Source organism: Gallinula chloropus (genome assembly GCF_964237585.1).
Source record: "Gallinula chloropus genome assembly, chromosome: 2".
Classification (NCBI taxonomy): domain Eukaryota; kingdom Metazoa; phylum Chordata; class Aves; order Gruiformes; family Rallidae; genus Gallinula; species Gallinula chloropus.
In genome coordinates, this window is record NC_140086.1 from 21,972,391 (window position 1) to 21,990,517 (window position 18,127).

Here is an 18,127-nt window from a genome sequence, read left to right on the forward strand (position 1 = left end):
AAATACTGTGTCATTCTCCTAATACTGTACCAAATAAAAAGAAATAACATAAAATAATTTGAAAGACAGTAAAAAGCAGACCTTTTAAGGCAGTTAGTGAGAGTCTGATTCATAGTCATGAAACCAGTTATGATGATCTAATTCCAAAAAAAATTCTGGCATAGATTTAGTTATAAACTATGAATGAAGAAAACCACTGACATATAATTATGCCTTACAAAACACTTGAAAAAATTTTCAAAGACGCTGATGGGCATTTCTTCAGTGACTTCCATATGAGTACACATTTTATAAAAGCCTAGTTGCTATAAATACGATTGTAATTTTCTATAGTATTGTTATCTCATTATATCAGTATGCTCTTTCAAGCAAATACTAGAAGATACTTAGCCAACCAATTGAATGACATAATTTATTCAGAAACTTCTTTATTCAGAAACTAATTTATTCATAACTCTTTATACTTCAACCAGTTTCTATGTCCTAGCAGTGCCTTGTCGCCTGAGTATTCCCTGCCTCTTAATTCAGGAAAACTGTACTTACAGGACATCTACAGCACATCTGTGTTTTGATACCAGCCCTTGTATCAATGCTTGTACCAATACACATCTCCTCGTGCAGGCATTTACCATCTGAAAATAGGAACATGATAAGATAAACCAGGGAAAATTTTAAATTTAAATACATTAACTGCACTTTTTAAACATCTGGCATTCACAGATAATACGGGTGTCCAGTGTTTAAGATGTGCTGATAGATTCTTAAGACATGCAAAATACTTCATGATTTAAGCTCCCCCTCACTCACCCAATAGGTCATCACTTCGTACCACTGGAGACACAGCACTGTACACATACTTCATCCAGGGCTGCCATGTGGCCACAGGCTTGCTCACCTTATGATCAGTGCACTTGCATGACCCAACTATTTAAGTCATGCACATGCCTGTCCTGTTAGGTGCAGCCACATGTGCCCATCAGAAAAGGCCCCTCAGGAGCACTGTCAAATAGGGCAGCAGGAGCCTGTGTGCAGTAACAGCTCTAAAAACCCACCCATATCCAATGCATAAATGAGGAGTCTTTTCAGAAGGCAGCAGCAGGAGGTGCACAGGCCAGTGCTGAGCATGGATGTCTCCCAGAAGAGGCTGAGGGAGAAGGGTTGCTGGCCAAAGCCACGTAGGCTCCTCTCTGCTGTTCCTCCAGCAGCCGTGAAAGACAGACCCTTACTCAAGTGTTTTTCTGAATACCCCATTCATAGTCAGCGGGTCAAGAGACCTTGAAGACTTTTGAAAGAGTTCCATTTTACATTTGTCCCTGACCTGAGCATCTAATCAGTTGTTGGGAAACTGATTGGATATAACAGACAGAAAAGCTTCAGATCAGAAGTCTCAAAGAACAAAGACAGCGTGGTGTTTAAATCAGATCAAGGGAAGCCACACAGTACGGATTCTGTCTAGCACTGAGACATACTTGAACAGCATACAAAGAGCTCATACAGTAAGAGAGAACAGATGAGATCAGAACTAGTAGTGGAGTGCATTGCATTTAACGTGATACCCAAATACATGAGTACAGCTGCATACCTATCTACTAGCACACGAGCAACGTTTAGATTTCTAGGTGAGCAAGTGGCTGTTTTTTTCTTGCCCAACCAGACACTTTCCCAGACCTGTAAGAAAATGATGTCATCTTTTGCCTCACATTCATTTGAACTCAGAGAAAACAGAAATGCGTAATAAACTGCCATTTCTGTCACCCACAAGTGAATTTGTAAAACATGAGACTGGTGCAAAGATTTCCCAACTGGAGGAGTCATCAGTGCCTGCACGATATTCAGAGCTTTCACTAGGTACGTTCTTTCCCCGCTTCTCCACTCCTTGTCGCATATTGCATTCAGTCAGACACACACTCCTGCTCTCTTTCCATACTGCTTCTCTGTACTACCTCTGCATAGGTGCCCCTCTTGCTTAACCATCCTTTCCCCTCTTTTCACTTCTACTCTTTCCACGTATTTTAAGTCCCCTTCCCATAAAAGTTTACATACAAAATTACCACAATTCCTGACATTGCAAATCGTCCTTTTGCTCCATTTACGTGCACATTAACACTGTTATCACTGTAGTTTCATGATATAAACTGCAAACTTTCAAGAGAACTGATAAATTTCTTATCTATGTTTGAATGGTGGTTAGAACAACGGAGACTTTCAGATGGGACCACACACAGCTGAACACTAAAGTTGAAACATACTACATTACAGGAGTTTTGCCTAAATACTGAACAATATATGCTATGTATGTGCCTTGTAATATATAAAAACATATATGTGCACAGCTATATAAATTGCTTAAACACTTATATATATCTTATTTAAATACAAGAAATCTTTTCCCATTGAAAATAACACGTGTCCTATACAGCTTCTTTGATTGACTATGAGAGCTTTTCAGAGTGCATTATATGGATTTTCCCTGAAATATGAGGAATAGAAAAAAAAGTACATGAGATTTTGAATGCTTTAGGCATTAAAGTAGAAAAACTCTCCATTTTTCCTAGGCAGAATATACCAGTATCAAATTTTAACTAAGAAAAACAGAAACAAGGAAAAATGATACTGATGGTGAATACACGCGTTGGCTGAAAAGAAATTAATTAAAAATTGACAAACCAGCTATACTAAAGTTATAAAACATATAATTTTGTCTATGAAAATAGTTTCAAAATAAGATTGCATTTCAAATGTGAAAAAACCCAAACATATTGAAATATACAAGTACTATTTCTGACAGAAGCAAAGGAATTTTGCAACGTTTCTTTGACCCTTGGCAAACTCGCAGTACGGATTCTCCCCAAACAGAAGTACAGCAGTTTATGTCAGGCCCTGAGGAGCAAGGAATTAGTGCATTAATCAGGTTCCAGCAAGCAGAAAATAAAAGCCTGAGTCCAACCTGTAAAGGAGTTTGCTAAAAACAAAAAAACTTTAGTAAATGTCAAGAGAAAAAGATGTTTGAACGTTTCCTTCATTGTGTAGAATGTTGTTGACTGGACAGTTTCAACAGGATTGAACAGTTCCACATCACGTACATTTACATGATAATTTGAAAGGGGAAAGAAAAATCCAGTTCCTACCAGTTTGGCTGAGTTGAGACGTGCTGCGGCTTTTTCGTGAAAGACCCACGATGGCGACCATCTTCGCACCGATGCTGGAGCGCCTCTTTTTGCTGCCACCACCAACAGTACCCACTGCCGTGTCTGACTGGCTGCCATCATTCTTCTCCAGCGTGTACATGTCCCCACCGATGCTGGTGCTCTTAGTCATGTTCTTTCCTGAGGCGCCCATCTGTCTGCTTTGCATTTTGGATGTAAAGACACTGTCAGCCAGTGGTTGGATAAACAGCGCAGACAAGAGTATAAAGGGGAAGACAGAAAAGGACAGGTTTCAGATGGGAGGTTTTGGGAGACTGGAGGGTAAAAGCAACTTATTCACACAGGTAGGGATTGGTTTTTGAGAGGTAAAAAGGAACAACTTTTGTTCTAGGTTCCCATTTGGTTTCCTGTAAACGCACTTGACTCATCAAAATTTTGTTTTAAGTAATAAGTTCCTATTTACTGATCATCTTAAAAACACACTACTAGCAAAGCATATCAAAGAATTTCTACCTCAGTATATCATATACACTTTTTTTTTTTTGAGAACTTTAAGTTCTGCAATCAGTGTTCTGCCTCTCTCCTCACATATACAGACTTACATAATCGATATTCCTCTGGGAAAGATACTTGATTCAATACTGAGTGGAATTTCAGTCTGAAATCTAGCTTTGCTTTATAAAAATCCAGGTATTTCAGGGATATTTTCAGGAATCTGATATAGCTCGCTCACCCTATGATTTTGATGAAATTAAAGAACACTCCCCTGGGGAACCGATCTCCAGGCTGAGATCTTTCCTTTGCACAGAAATGACAATTTACAGTGATGACAACAGTACCTAGCCAAATTTTGCCCTGACACCTAACTGGTAGTGTCAAACATCCAAACCTGGAAACTCAGGAGTACACGTGGGCCTGAGAATACATAGAGAGAATTTCTATTTTGGTCACATTCTCGCTCAGAACGTAAACCTCTATTGTTCTGTTCAGTACAGTGCACCTCCCTGAAAAGTCCCCAGTCACCAGTGTGGTGCTAGACCACCAGTATGTAAAGACTAACAAAGAATATTTCTACTTTGTAAACGGATTTTCAAAAACATGCAGAGGCCATTCCTAGAGCTTTACCACTCAGTAAATGGCTCCAGAACATTTAAGAGTATAACCATAGTCTTTTTCCCTTACCTATAATGGCCTGACTCTATTTAAAAAAATTAAGGGGTAACTACTTTTTAATGAAGTTTTTAGAACACATTTGGCCACACAAAACTTCTCTGTGGGTTTAATGAAGTATCCTCTGAAGCAAATGGATCACTGAGTCGCTTCCCGCTGACTAAAGGGGAAATGGGATGAGGCATCAGATTGTAAGAACAGTGCTACATAGGATATGAGAGGTACCCATGAAGTGCTTTGCTCTTTAGTTGACAGCTGCACAGGCAGAAAGGCACAAAATGCTTGAAGTTAAGCCATAACAGAGGAAGATGTAAGAGCTAGTTTACAGAAGAAATGGACTTCTGCCATTAAGTAAAAAAAAAATATTGGTTGTGTTTCTGAAGGAAGTTATTTATAAGGGAAAAGATGAAGGAGTGTTTGGATCAGGAGATGGAGAGGCACAAAAAAAAGCTGAGAGACTTAGCGTCCTTCCCTGGACAGACAATAACAGAAGACTGCAACGCAGTCTTTTTTTTCCCTCTGCTATTTTAACTCTCTTTGTTGTTATATGTTATTGTACACTGACTCACACTGGTGCAGTTAATGAGAAGGAAGAAATGGGGTAAGAATTGAATAAAGAGGGAGGCAGGGAAGGAAAAAGAAGTGGTACATCTCTATTGTTGGGGATTTTTAGCACTACAGTGACTGAAATGGAAGATGATAACATCACACGCTTTACGTTCTTTCAAACTAACACTGCTAAGGATTGATTCACAGAAGCAAGACACCACAAAAACCAGTTCTCAGTTTCAACACTACCTTGCATATACAGAATACTAGAGAGCGCTACAGAGAAAAACGTTAGCAAGAGCTTCAACTTTACCTTATGCAAAATTCTTCTAAGAATCAGAAAATAGAGCACCTTATCCAGTAATGCTATTTTTAACCCAAGTTCTCTAAGAAAACACAATTAATATGACTGAGTTTTTTTTGTTTTTGTTATTTGTTTTCTTTCCTGCCAGTTCTCTTTCTTTTAAACATTTTTAAAAAATGGTTCAAATTTGACACAGGAGTAGCAAACTAGAGCTATTTAGTTTCCAAAACTGTTTTGAAAACAGATACCTGGAAAGAGATCTTATGAATGCCCCTTTGGGGAAAGACTGTAGTGAAAGTCATTACTGACTGTCATTTCACATGGGACTCCCTTCGCACAGCACAGAGTCATAGGGATCTAACATTTTTACTGCTTGTAGAACAACCTCTCTCACCAATCCATTTTTAAAGAATGATACCCAGAAAATCAGTGGGTTCCTGTCATATTTATTAACAGGAAATTATAATTATGACATTGCTTTATTAGTGATAGTAACATTTAGGGAAGGCCTTCTGTCATAGTAGTGAAAACGCTGTTTTCTCATAAAACTTACACTGAGGAGAAAGTTCCTGTTTCCTGAGTCTAATGTGCCTTTGAGGTGCTTCATGTGTCCTTTTCCAAGATGTATAATTCTATTTAAGTGCAATGGATTACAATAATTAGCCTTATTAAAGAAATCAATGTGCTTAGAAAGTATGGCATGCAAAGAAAGTTGCTATAATTTCACCATGAAGTTAACTATGGAAGTAGAATGTATAACAAATATTTGCTTCTTGGCTGGTGTCTAAAGGCATCTGTATTGCAAAATAAGTCTTTGCTGTGTACACCTGCCAGTATTCACTTAGCCATGGTCTTTTGACTAACTGAAAAAATGGAAAGAAAATTCAAGTAAGAAAAAACAGATTTAGATGTGTGTGGATATACCAAATAGTCGTACAAATGTCATTCACGAAACAGTATTTTTTTCAGTAGAGTTTGAAAAATATTTGCTTTAATTAAAGGTTTAGGTTTTTCTGCCCCCCTCTCTAAAAGCAGCAGGGAAGACATCTTTGCTGTGCTCCCAACTAGCAAGAGTACATGGAGAAAGACATCACACAGTAGTGCTGTGTGGGTTTTTTTTTTTTTTAATTCCTCTCCATAAAAAAGAGAAATACTTACTAGGAAGGGTCCGAGTGGCTTATGGTTCCTCACAGTAAATCTGCAGCTGTCACAGGCACCTCTTTCATCAGCACTCTGAAACCTTTTTGGCCATCCAAACCTTCCCTTACTGTTTATTGTTTGTAGATGCTTGGTGTCCTCACCAGCAAAGCTACACTTCTACATAGACTGCCTTAGAAAGCCCCAGAAATGGATTATTCCCAGAAAAATAGGGAGTTTTGTCAGGTTTGATTACTTTCCAAAGTAACAGAAATATAAGATGGACTTCAGACCAAAACAGAGTAAATCCTACAAACTTCTCTCTTGACAGGAAACAGAAATTACTTCAGTTTTCTTTACAAGTATGTATAAATAAACATAATCACACACATATCCAGTTGAATATGTACAGTAACGTTTTAAATTTGACATTAATTTGTGAGATTCTATGAGTCAAGGAATAGATAATGCACTAACTAGTGTTCTCAAGGCACTGAATAATGTATTAGTCTTAAAAATATCTTCTGCAAAGCGAATACACAGCCAGGTGGAGGAAAAACCTCCAATACTAGTCCAAATCCCATGTCAATCATGTCACAATAAATGACTTTTAGCAGAATCAAAACAAGAACAAAGTCATCACACAACCCCAGCTCTGTGGCATCCTACAGTCTTTTATGAGGACGTAAGCAGGTGGATAGATGATGATATGGCAGTGGATGTGCTCTACCTTGACCTCAGTAAAGCATTTGACACCATCTCCCACAACATCCCCATTACTTAACTGAGGAAGTGTGGTCTGGAGGATCGGGTGGTGAGGTGGACTGTGAACTGGTTGAAGGAAAAAGTCAGAGAGTTGTGGTCAATGGGACAGAGTCTAGCTGGAGGCCTGTATCTAGTGGAGTCCCTCAGGGGTTGGGAGTGAGGTCAGTGCTATTCAGTATATTCATCAACAACCTAGATGAGGTGACAGAGTGCACTGTCAGCATGTTTGCTCATTACACAAAAATGGGAGGAGTAACCAACATACCAGAAGGCTGTGCTGCCATCCAGTGAGATCTGGACAGGTTTCAGAGTTGGGTGGGGAGAAATTTAATGAAATAAAACAAGGACAAGTGCAGAGTCCTGCATCTAGAGAAGAACAGCCCCAGGTAACAGTATAGGTTTGGGACAGATCTGTTGGAGAGCAGCATAGGGGAAAGGGACCTGGGTGTCTTGGTGGGCAGCAGGATGACCATGAGCCAGCAATGGGCCCTCATGACGAAAAAGGCCAATGGCACCCTGGGGTGGTATTAGAAGGGCTGTAGTTAGTAGGTTGAGAGAAGTTCCCCTCCCACCTCACTCTGCCCTGGTGAGACTGTGTCTGGAATATTGTGTCCATTTCTGGGCCCCTCAGTTCAAGAAGGACACAGAACTACTTGAAAGAGTCCAGCACAGGGCCACCAAGATGATTAAGAGAGTGGAACACCTTCCTTATGAGAAAAGGCTGAGGGAGCTGGGTCTCTTCAGCCTGGAGAAGAGGACACTGAGGGGTAACATCATTAATGTTGATACATATGTAAAGGATGAGTGTCAGGAGGACGTAGCCAGACTGTTCTCAATGATGTCCAATGATAGGACAATGGGCTGTGGGTGCAAGCTGCAGCATAGGAAATTCCATGGGAGCATAAGGAAAAACTTCTTCATTGTGAGGGTGACAGAGCACTGGGACAGGCTGCCCAGGGAGGTGGTGGAGTCTCCTTCTCTGGAGACAGTCAAAACCCACCTGGATGCATTCCTGTGTGACCTAATCTAGGTTATCCTACTCTGGCAGGGGGGTTGGCCTAGATGGTCTTTCAAGGTTCCTTCCAACTCCTAACATTCTGTGATTCTGTGATAAAGTCAACAGCAACAACAGGTTGATGGTGACAGTCAGGCCATTGACTGGCTTGTGGGGCCAAACTGGCCAGCAAGAGCAGTGTGATGGGCAAAATTCACGTGGGAAAGGTGCTTCCTGCATTAGCTCTAAATCCAGAAAACACCTGTGGACTCTGAGAACCCCAGACAGATCTCTGTCTGTGTAAGTAGGCTAGAAACTTGAGTCAGATCCTTCAACTTTCTGGTGAAGAGAGAAGAAGGAAGAATGTTGTGCTCCATCTTTATTTCAATCACTTTCTTTACTATTTTTTCTTAATTTTGAAAAATAGCTTTGCGTGCCCATCCTGAAATACTGTATTCCTCTGTAATCTCATCACTAATAACCAGAAGGAATACTCAAACGCAAGTTAAATGACTAATAACAGTGAAGTGTAAAACAAACCTTGAAATCTGATCATCAATTAAAACAGTCTATGTAAAGCAAACTCAAAACAGCATATCTGTATTTTCCCAAGTGATAATTATTCCAGATAGTCAGGATCAAGGTGGTCACGTCAGCTTCCTAAGTATTTCTCTTAATTTTACATCTTTGTGCCTACCTCCTCTATGATTACATTTTAAAGTAATATGTTCTCAAAGCTAAAGGAGAGAGGTCTTTAAAAGAAACAAGAGAAAAATGAGATATTGGGAAATAAATTAGATTTAGACATCTATAAATATTTGTAATTTAAAGCCAGTAGTAGAGTACAACAGCCCTAAGAACCAGATACTATTCTTAAAAATATACCATGCTAGCTATCTGAGGGTAGTCAGACTGAAAGATGTGTATGACAGGAAATTTAATATGGTCCTTATTGTTACACAGGCATTGTCCCGGTGCCACACCTATCATGCTTAATATAATGGCTTAGGCCTGTTCTCTGACCTTGACACACTAAATACACAGAGCTGTCTTACATCCTTACCAAAAAAAACGTTTTCTCAAAGCTAAAGTAGAATTTGAGACTCATCAAGGTTCAGTGCTGGGTCCTGTACTTGGGTCACAACAACCCCATGCAACACTACAAGTTGGGGAAAAGCAGATGGAAAGCTGCCTGGCAGAAAAGGACCTGGGGGTGTTGCCTGACAGCCAGGTGAACACGAGCCAGCAGTGTGCCCCGGTTGCCAAGAAGGCCAACAGCATCCTGGCTTGTGTCAGAAACAGCATGACCAGCATGTTGTGTTCTGCACAAAGCTATGATAAGGATAAATTCCTTGATGATACTACAAATCTGAGTTTGTTCTCATTTTAATATGCTACAGGCCAATTCTAACCTAGAAGCTTTTTATGTATGCTTTTGAAGAAAACCAGTAAGCATGTACAAAAATGCTACTCATATAAAACCTTCTGGAAAATGCAGTGTTAAGTTTCTGGATTTCTTAAAAGCATTCATCTTCAAGATCTCCTTACAGAGACCAAATTGCTTTCAAAACAGGAGTGAAATTATTCTCTGCAATCAAATTTGCTGTCAAGGTTTTCCAGGCTCCTACTATAGCAGAAAATCAGAAACTTCCTTGTTTTTCTCCCCAGCTTGTCAATATCTGGACCAAATTACAGAAAACACTGGCTATCTGGAAAAACGATCCCTTCTGGAGTTGATGCATAGCCAGAGGGAAATGCTGTAAAGTGCCTAAGGAAACCCTCACAGAAGGGAGGCAGAAAAGTAAGTCTTTTAAGATCTTTGACTCAGTTTTGCTTTAGACTGTCCCATTCCTGGATATCTGACCAAGAAGGAAAGCAATTGTTTGTGAGGTTTGGGTTAAGGAGAGGGGTGATTTCACAATGTGAAAGGATCCTGCCCTGAAGGCAGAGAAACTATTTTGAAACCACTATATATACATATATATATATATCTGGTAGCTCTTGCATCAGGTATGAAGGAGTACAGTGTGGATAAATGCTCCAGATCCTACATAAGCAGGTTCCAGATAAAAAATTGGGTTAATCAACATTTTTTAAGAAATAAAAAAAAAAAAATTAGAAACTTCATCTAACATTTCCTTATTTATTTGTGCTTTGTGTTTAATAAGAAAACACTAATTGCTAATTTTGTTGATTGCTCTTGCATTTTCCATGAAGCAGTTGCAGACACACTGAAACCTCATATGTACTAAATGGCAAGTCTCATCTTGTCTCCATGGTTAAAAATCTGAAGTCTTTGGCTGCAGCTCTTGCACTGCTTGCAGAGTTGGATGGCATCTCACTAGTTTGTCACATTCTTGCCTATGGAAATGGAAACTTTTTATAGAAACTGTCTGACTAGTACAGTAAGTGCCAAATTTCCTCAGGAACTTTTTTTTTTAGGACAGAAAACCAAAACTCAAACAAAAAAAACCCAACACAAACAAAAACCACTGACACCTGGGAGTCCTTATGCTTTATCATCCCTATTGAAATTAGGAGTATGTGGCAAACCAACCAGAATGGGGATGGAGAAACTAAAGACAAGGACTCCCCTGAAAGCTGTTACTGCTATAAAAACCAATTGTGAAGTCCCACAAGTTAAAGAACCCCATTAAGGTTTTTGCAGGCATCCCATGTTGTGCTGGGCAGTACTGTCCATTCTTTCTGTACATTAAGCAACCTAACAGGCAGCAACAAGAAAGGCTAAGCAAGGAAAAAACACTGACTCAGTTTTTCATCATAGGCAAGGAATTACAGACAGGTCTAAAACTAAATTGTGGGACACCAGGGTCATTCCAACAACATAGATCATATCCCATTGGACATCCTCTGCTGCCATCTCACTTTTCTTTCCTTGACTTATCAGAACAATAATCGGACTCATGTAAGTGTTATTTGTTAAATGATTTCCTAATCCACATATCTATAATCCAAAATAAATCCCAGCTCAACTGGCAACTCTGTGAACCGAACAGCCATTTCCCATAACCCATAAGTCTTATCTCATGTTTTCTCCAGTCTCTTCTTCTCCCTGCTCTTCCTTCTGTAATCTTCCTCATACTCACAAGAGAGATATTTTGTGTTGGTGGATGTAGAAAAACTTCCTCTTCCCTCTTCACTAACCTGATCAGCTGACTCTCATCAACAGGAATTTTACAGGACTAAATTACTGCTGATGTTATATAAAATTGACTTACCAACAAATACACCTGATTAAAACCAGTGTTTTGAAGCACAGGTATTTTCCGAGTCTACAATATTATCAATGTTTTTAATGTGAAGGGGAATATATCAAAAGTATCTGCATATACTGTATAGCAATAAGCTGTATATTGTTAGTGGGATTTTTGAGGATTTTGCTTGTATTTTTACAGTCATCTTTACGGCAAAATTGGAAATGAAAACATATAATCATTTAGCTTAGTTCCCTGGTAACAATCCCTAACAAAAATAAAACACCTGCAATAGTAAAACTCCACTTTGCCAAGTGTGGAGTGCAGCTGTGTGCCATGGTGTCTTAGGGAATGGATTTTAACAGTTCTTCAGTTGTTGTAATAGATATTTTCTAAGACGTCTCTTGTCAGGCTGGAAGGCCCACTGAAGATTTCATTTACAGCTTTTTACAAGCAGAAGAGGAGTTTTAATGCCATTCTTAATAGGTCTCTTAATTCTTTTGGAGAGGCTCTCATTTCATTAATTTGCTGAAGAAATTTAACAAAAACAGCATTATGGGGACAGCTGTGATGTTGGAAATAACATTTCCACGGGAACAATGCTTCCAGCCAATGCATGTACTCATCTGCCAATTCACATCAAAGAGAGACACTGCAGGTTCAAAACTGTAATGACTTAATCTCCTGAGAATCACTTGGTCAAAGATTATCCTATTAAGTAATTTGTGGTATAAATCTCCCATAGCTACTGGAAGTACTTATTACATTTACTTTATTGATATTATAACAAGAAAGTTGGTAGGAAACAATAAAACAGAGCCTGTAATCTATTCTGTTATGTGCACATATCACTCAGGCATCCGGACGGGTCTTGAATATCTCCAGAGAAGGAGACTCCACCACCTCCCTGGGCAGCCTGTCCCAGGGCTCTGTCACCCTCACTGGGAAAAAGTTCTTCCGCATGTTGGTGCGGAACTTCCTGTGCTCCAAACACTGTAACACATAACTGTTTGCAAACACTTGCAGTTGAATTCTTCAATTGGATTTTTTATAAAAGTTCTCACCATCTCTGAGAGAATAATGGGCTGTTTTTAATATAAAACTACAATTGATAAGTTTTTAAATTTACAGCAACATTTAAGTTTAAATTAAATTTATAACAAAATTTATTAAATTCCTAGTCATCTGCTGTTGATAAACTCCTTGGTTGTCCTTTACAAAGTTACAGAAAAGTTGTATTACCCTGCTAACAATAGTGAATCTTTGCAGAAATCCCTTCCTTTGACACAGTGATCTAAACTAGCCATTTACTATGTGTGAGTTCAAATGAAGCCCAGAGAGAAAACTGCTGAGGATCAAAAGTCTTGCATTGACTAGTTTTATATGAATTCGTAAATAGGAGCAGTCTAGGAGCAAGTTCTGAAGGCCTGGTGATAAAGTCAGAGTCAGTTTTGAATATCATCCAAAATCTATGAGTTTAGAAAGCATCTTCTTTAACCCAGCCTGGCAAGGAAGCAGTTGCCTTTCTGAAAGCAGATGAACAAGAAGCTCGCCAAATGAAAACTGACAGTGGGCAGCCTGATTTAATCGAGAGTGTCTCTTACAGACATGCACCTTGCACGCACTTAATCTGAGAGTTAAATGTTATGGGCTGATTTGAACATGCTGCTGAATTGCAGTTATCCAACAGACATGGAAGAGAGAGGAGTCACTCTGGCTTCTGTATTAACACTGCTGTCTGTCACAAGCTATACTGCAAGCTCACTTAGTGCTACCCAGATTCACTCCTTGAAGGGTTGAAAAGTGCTCCATGAAATGAAAAGCAAGCAGTGAATTGATAAACCAGACGTTAAATCCACTGTGTGTCCCAGGCCTAAAAACCACCAGAGAAATAATACAAAATCTAGTCCGGATAGTGAGAAAAATTTCAGACTTGAAGGCAGAAATTCTCCAAACTCTACAGAGATGACACATCATGTATTGCCTCAGGGTAAGAGAAGCTATGATTTACCATCTTTACTTGCTAAACTGAAATTAGCTATAAGGAAGATTTTCTAAATAGAAAACACATTGACAGCTAGAAAGCTTCAAAAGATAGGCATGGAGGATCTGGATAGGATGCACTACTGAGATTACATTAAGGGTAAAATCACATAACACACAGGAAAGAGCCAGATGTCCTGAAAGGGCTTTATTTAAACAAATTGCTGTAGTCGATATGGGTTTCACTATAGCCACTTCTGAACTTCACTTATGAAAGACTAGAGTGCTTTGATTAGCACTGTACAAAGTGGATATGCTCCTTGAACGGTTTATGTGAGTCTGTGAAGCAGCAGACATCGAAAGAATAAAGCAACTCTGACATTTACTTCTTTCCTTGTAAATTCAGGTTGCTTGAGGACTCCAAAAAATCAGGGTCAGAATAGCACTGCTAACATCTCACAAACCCACATCATCTTCTGGGACTCAGAGCTAAATGGACACGAGCAAGAGATCTGAAGCCATAATTACCTCAACCAAAGAGACATTATCTGGGACATCGTGATCTTGTCTGCCTGACTTCTGTCACTTTGACAAAATGACTTTGAGTCACTTTGGGCCTCAGGGGGAAATTAGAAAAGCATACAGAAAACTTAAGACCATCATAAAGATAGATGCTGGGAGGAAACTTGGCTTACATCTTTCTGGACACAAGTCTGCAAATTTTGTTTTTCTGACCTGGGGAGGACAAATCTATGACCAGAAATCCCAGCTGTGCTGATGTGTACATTGCACACCATGCTTGCCATAAGCAAAAGCTCCTCTTGTTTACCTTGGCCCTCCACAGGAATTGTCCTCATGTTGTCGCTACAATCTGGGAAGTGCTGTTCTCCCAGCAGTATTTGTAGGGAAATATATAGGTTTGTTTCCTAGTATAGGTCACCTGGTGACAGATCTCCCAGCTTGTTTTAGGTAGCACCTTATGGACTTTCCAAACTGAGTACAAACACCATGCTAGTACACTGACAGTACTGAAACAAAATGTTCAGATGCTTGGTCAAATAATGTTAAAATGGGTAAATGGAGTATCATCTTACCATCATCATTAAGAAAAGCAATATTTTAACCAGCACTGGGCCCCCAACCCTTAATTAACATGTAGTACTTGCCAGATGGGTCTGGCAACGTTTCAAAGGCACTGGCAAAAAAAGAGTAACTGTTTTAGAAATACTTCTATGAAGTAATAGCCAAGAGTTTATGTTTGTTTCTTAAAAGGTTAAGTGATAAGCTTATTACTTATTTTTAATGAAGTACATTTAAAGAAGTTAGAAAAAGAACTATATTGTTTCTACTTCACCTTTTAACTTTTCCATTAAAATAATAATCAGGTAAAAATAATGCTGTATGTTGCTAACGACCCAGTAGCTCTATGGATCTGCAGCTTTTGAAGATTTGCCATGCTGTGGAATAATACATTTTAAAAGCTGGCATCTAAAAGTAATGGGTTTGAATCTATGCTCTGAATGGGACATGAATTTCCCATGAATTTCTAACAGACTCTACACAGCCCAGTCATACTAATGAAATCATACCAAAACCAGAGTTTATTTTAGGTGCTTTGATTTCACTGTCACAGCCTGGCAATAGGTTAGCAGCTTTCTGCTTATCAAGTCATAAGTGTGCAGAAGAGTTATGTTAGGGGGACGGATTCGGTCCATCACATCTGCCCCAGATGCTTGACCAACAAAATGTTTTGCTGCTCAAAGGACCTGGTGAACATTGTACTGCAACCTCACGTTCGTATCTCAGGAATGGCAAAGTCACTTTGTTGTGGTGTTAAAAGAGTTGTAACACCAATGTCTTGGGTCGACAGCTGCAGGAAACAGCATATGTTTTCCCATAAAAATTACATCAATATTGACATAACTATACCCACGTTCTCTTTTCCCCCATGGTAGAAATTACACTGGGTGAAAATGATACATACATATATGCTAATACATATATTTTTAAGTATATATACACACATACACATAGATAGAGCTATTGGGAGCACAGACTGCCTGTACTGCAATTTTGCTAAAGGACTGATTGTGTAGTAGGGAAAGAGTCTCAGGACACAGTTTTCCCATACAACCATATGGCCTGTTTGGCTAGAAAAGTTAGGCACAATTAACTTCTTTCATCCAGTGGTGCAGTTGGAGCAATCAGTATAATCATTCTGAAACGGCTTTAAGGAACCAAAGAGCATATGCACATTGAAAATGGATTCTTGATGCCTGTTATCTTTTGCACAATTTTTCATATTTTTACCAGAATATAGATTTAAAAAAAAAACGTTATCGGCTTCCATGCCTGTGAAGGAGCTTGCACAGACTGAATTGAAATCCTTTTTCATCCAGCTTTGCAAAACACTACATTTAACTGATAATAGCTGCAATTACAATGGAAAGCTCATAAAACCTGAAATACTAGGGTTACAATATAATGAAAAACTAAGGAACAAATACTCATCAGGAACCAGTTTTAAAACCTATAAATTAAATTCTTTAAAGATTTTTTACTGAATGGCACACAAACAAAGAACTAGAAAGTGAAAATCTGTATACCTAACAAAGGAAAGGGCATGAGAGCATGAAGAACCACAAGGAAGAGCAAAAGTTTTGTATCTAAACAAATCCATAGGTTAAAACTTTTTCTTGTATGTTCAAGCATCTTTGAAAACTCACAGCTGATTTTTCTACTACGAATTCTCCTTTCTCATTGTGCCTTCATCCTACTTAACCAGGTCTATTTCTTTTACTGTCTTTTAGCATTCACTTCTTCACATGGGTTATCATTGGTTTCTTCTGATTCATAGCAAAACACGATTGATTCTGTTACATTTCTGCATTCTTCTCTTCATGTATTTCTCTCCCTTTGCCCCTGTGACATATAGACATTTCTCATTGGATCTATTCCTCAACTGTTTGCTTTGCTTAAGTGATTACATGTTCTCTTCTGGTTTTCGTTCTCCGCCCATTCCTCTTTCTTTATTCTTACTTCTAGCCACCTGGTCACCACTGAATTCTTTCCCTGAATCATAGAAACATGTTTTTGCATATCCCTCTAGAAAGTTACGCAGAATCTCTAGTCTGTCTCTCATCAGTTCTGCAACTATACCACATTTCCTTTTCCTTTTCATCTCTGAATTAATTGAACACATTGCTTTAAGTAAATCTCTTGAGTTCTTGCTTTCCAATTACCTTTTCCAAACAATCTTTCCCTTTTCACATTCAGTTGAAACTGCTCCTGCCAAAATCTTTAATGGTTTCTTTAAGATTTCAAAAGTACATGGTTTTCTTCTTTGCTTTGTTACAATTAACTATGCTCTAATGTCTTTAGTCCCTAAAGTTCATCCCCTCTAAATTTTTCCTCTCTCTAACCTTCCATTCAAAATGTGCTCTAGTGGATCTCGTTCTCTGCCCACCCAGATGGTTGTACAGGGCTGCAGCAGCGTCTCCTTTATTGCAGTCCCTCAGCCATCATCCTTTCATCAACATTACATCAAGGCACATTCCCCTTTGCAAGAAAAACTCCCTCTCATCTCCTCCATCTCCTCCTGCCTACACTAAAACCTTTGTCTTAACACTTCCTTGTGAATCACAGATCTCAACTCTGTGTTGTTAAACTCTGTATTTCCCTTCACGACCTCTCTTCTGCTGCTTCTCCCACCCATGTGGATCATGGGTGTCATTCAGACTTGCTATTTGGGCAGGCCTTTTTATCCAGACTTCATAATTAGGTCTACTTATGTTGTGACTTGTGCATGCTTTCTATTTCACATCTTTAGTCTCTCTGTCTGCCCACACAGCTAATTGTTTTGTCCAGTCTCTTACCATTTGAGATGCTATCTACAGCAGTGTTTTTTTCTAGCCCAGGCAATTTACCTACTTTAACCCATTCCAGGACACTGTAGGAAAGGTAAGTTTTGTAGCCTTTTAATTTGGCTGTGCCATCTTTCTCCATACACCAGTAAGAAAAGCTATACTCTCTTTTATCTAGCTGTATACAATTAATCTTTATTTACTATCATTTTAGCAATTTTTCCTCATCACATTTATAAGACTGAAAGATCAGCTTCTGCTGCTCATTGGACTTGCCCCATCATCCACTTGATATATTTTTAGTAAACACCTCACTTTTTTCCTCATTGCTTCTAATGCTTGAAAAAAGAGCTCTCCAGAAACATTCACAAAGCTCTCTTGTTTTCTTTCTTCAAATACCTGCTTCTTACTCTCTGTTGTCAAGATGTCCCCAACCCAGCATTATAACTATCTCCTGTCATGTGGAACATCTCTTAATTCTCCTGTGTTTTTCACTCTGGTCTCATGTCATTTCATGATTTAGACTCTGTGTGCTTGGAACAGAGGTTATATTTTTCTTCCGTACTTCAACAGCACAGAAAAATCCTACTCAGTGATTATAAGTTCTCTGATTTTGCATGATAAAAAAACCTTATTGTGACTAACAGAGTGAATGCTTAGGACTGATATTTAGAAAAACGTTGAGGAAGGCTAAGATTTAGAGCAGTCTTAAGCAGATTTCCTGCAATAAAAATTATAAATGCTCACACATTCGGTGTAGGAGGGCTTTTATTTTGTCCTGATTCATTCGTTTGCCCTAGCTCACCAGGGAGCTGGAATAAGAAAAAATGTCAAGGAACTGTACATAAGGGAACCTTAAAATTTGCAACAGGGAAGCTTGCTCTGTGCTTTCTGTTTACTAACACATATTGCCAAGAAACAACACAATTATGTTTTCCCTATAGGTCAACCATATGCCAAGGTTTAGTTTCACAAGCTTTAATGAAGGCAAAATCTGATGC

General features: G+C 38.9%; 1 protein-coding gene across 18 annotated transcripts in view; it reads right to left on the minus strand.

Annotated features, from left to right (window-relative positions):
* The window catches only part of RIMS2 (regulating synaptic membrane exocytosis 2), a gene marked incomplete at both ends in the record, with an annotated part of 475,681 nt that overhangs the window by 54,294 nt on the left and 403,260 nt on the right, over window positions 1–18,127 (minus strand). For 2 of the 18 annotated variants that reach the window (XM_084260491.1, XM_084260506.1), the window contains one exon: window positions 3,129–3,370. The exons of the other annotated variants lie outside the window; for them this stretch is intronic. In XM_084260491.1, coding sequence (XP_084116617.1) covers window positions 3,129–3,370 — 242 coding nt within the window. The remainder of the gene's footprint in view (window positions 1–3,128; window positions 3,371–18,127) is intronic. 18 annotated transcript variants of the gene reach the window in all.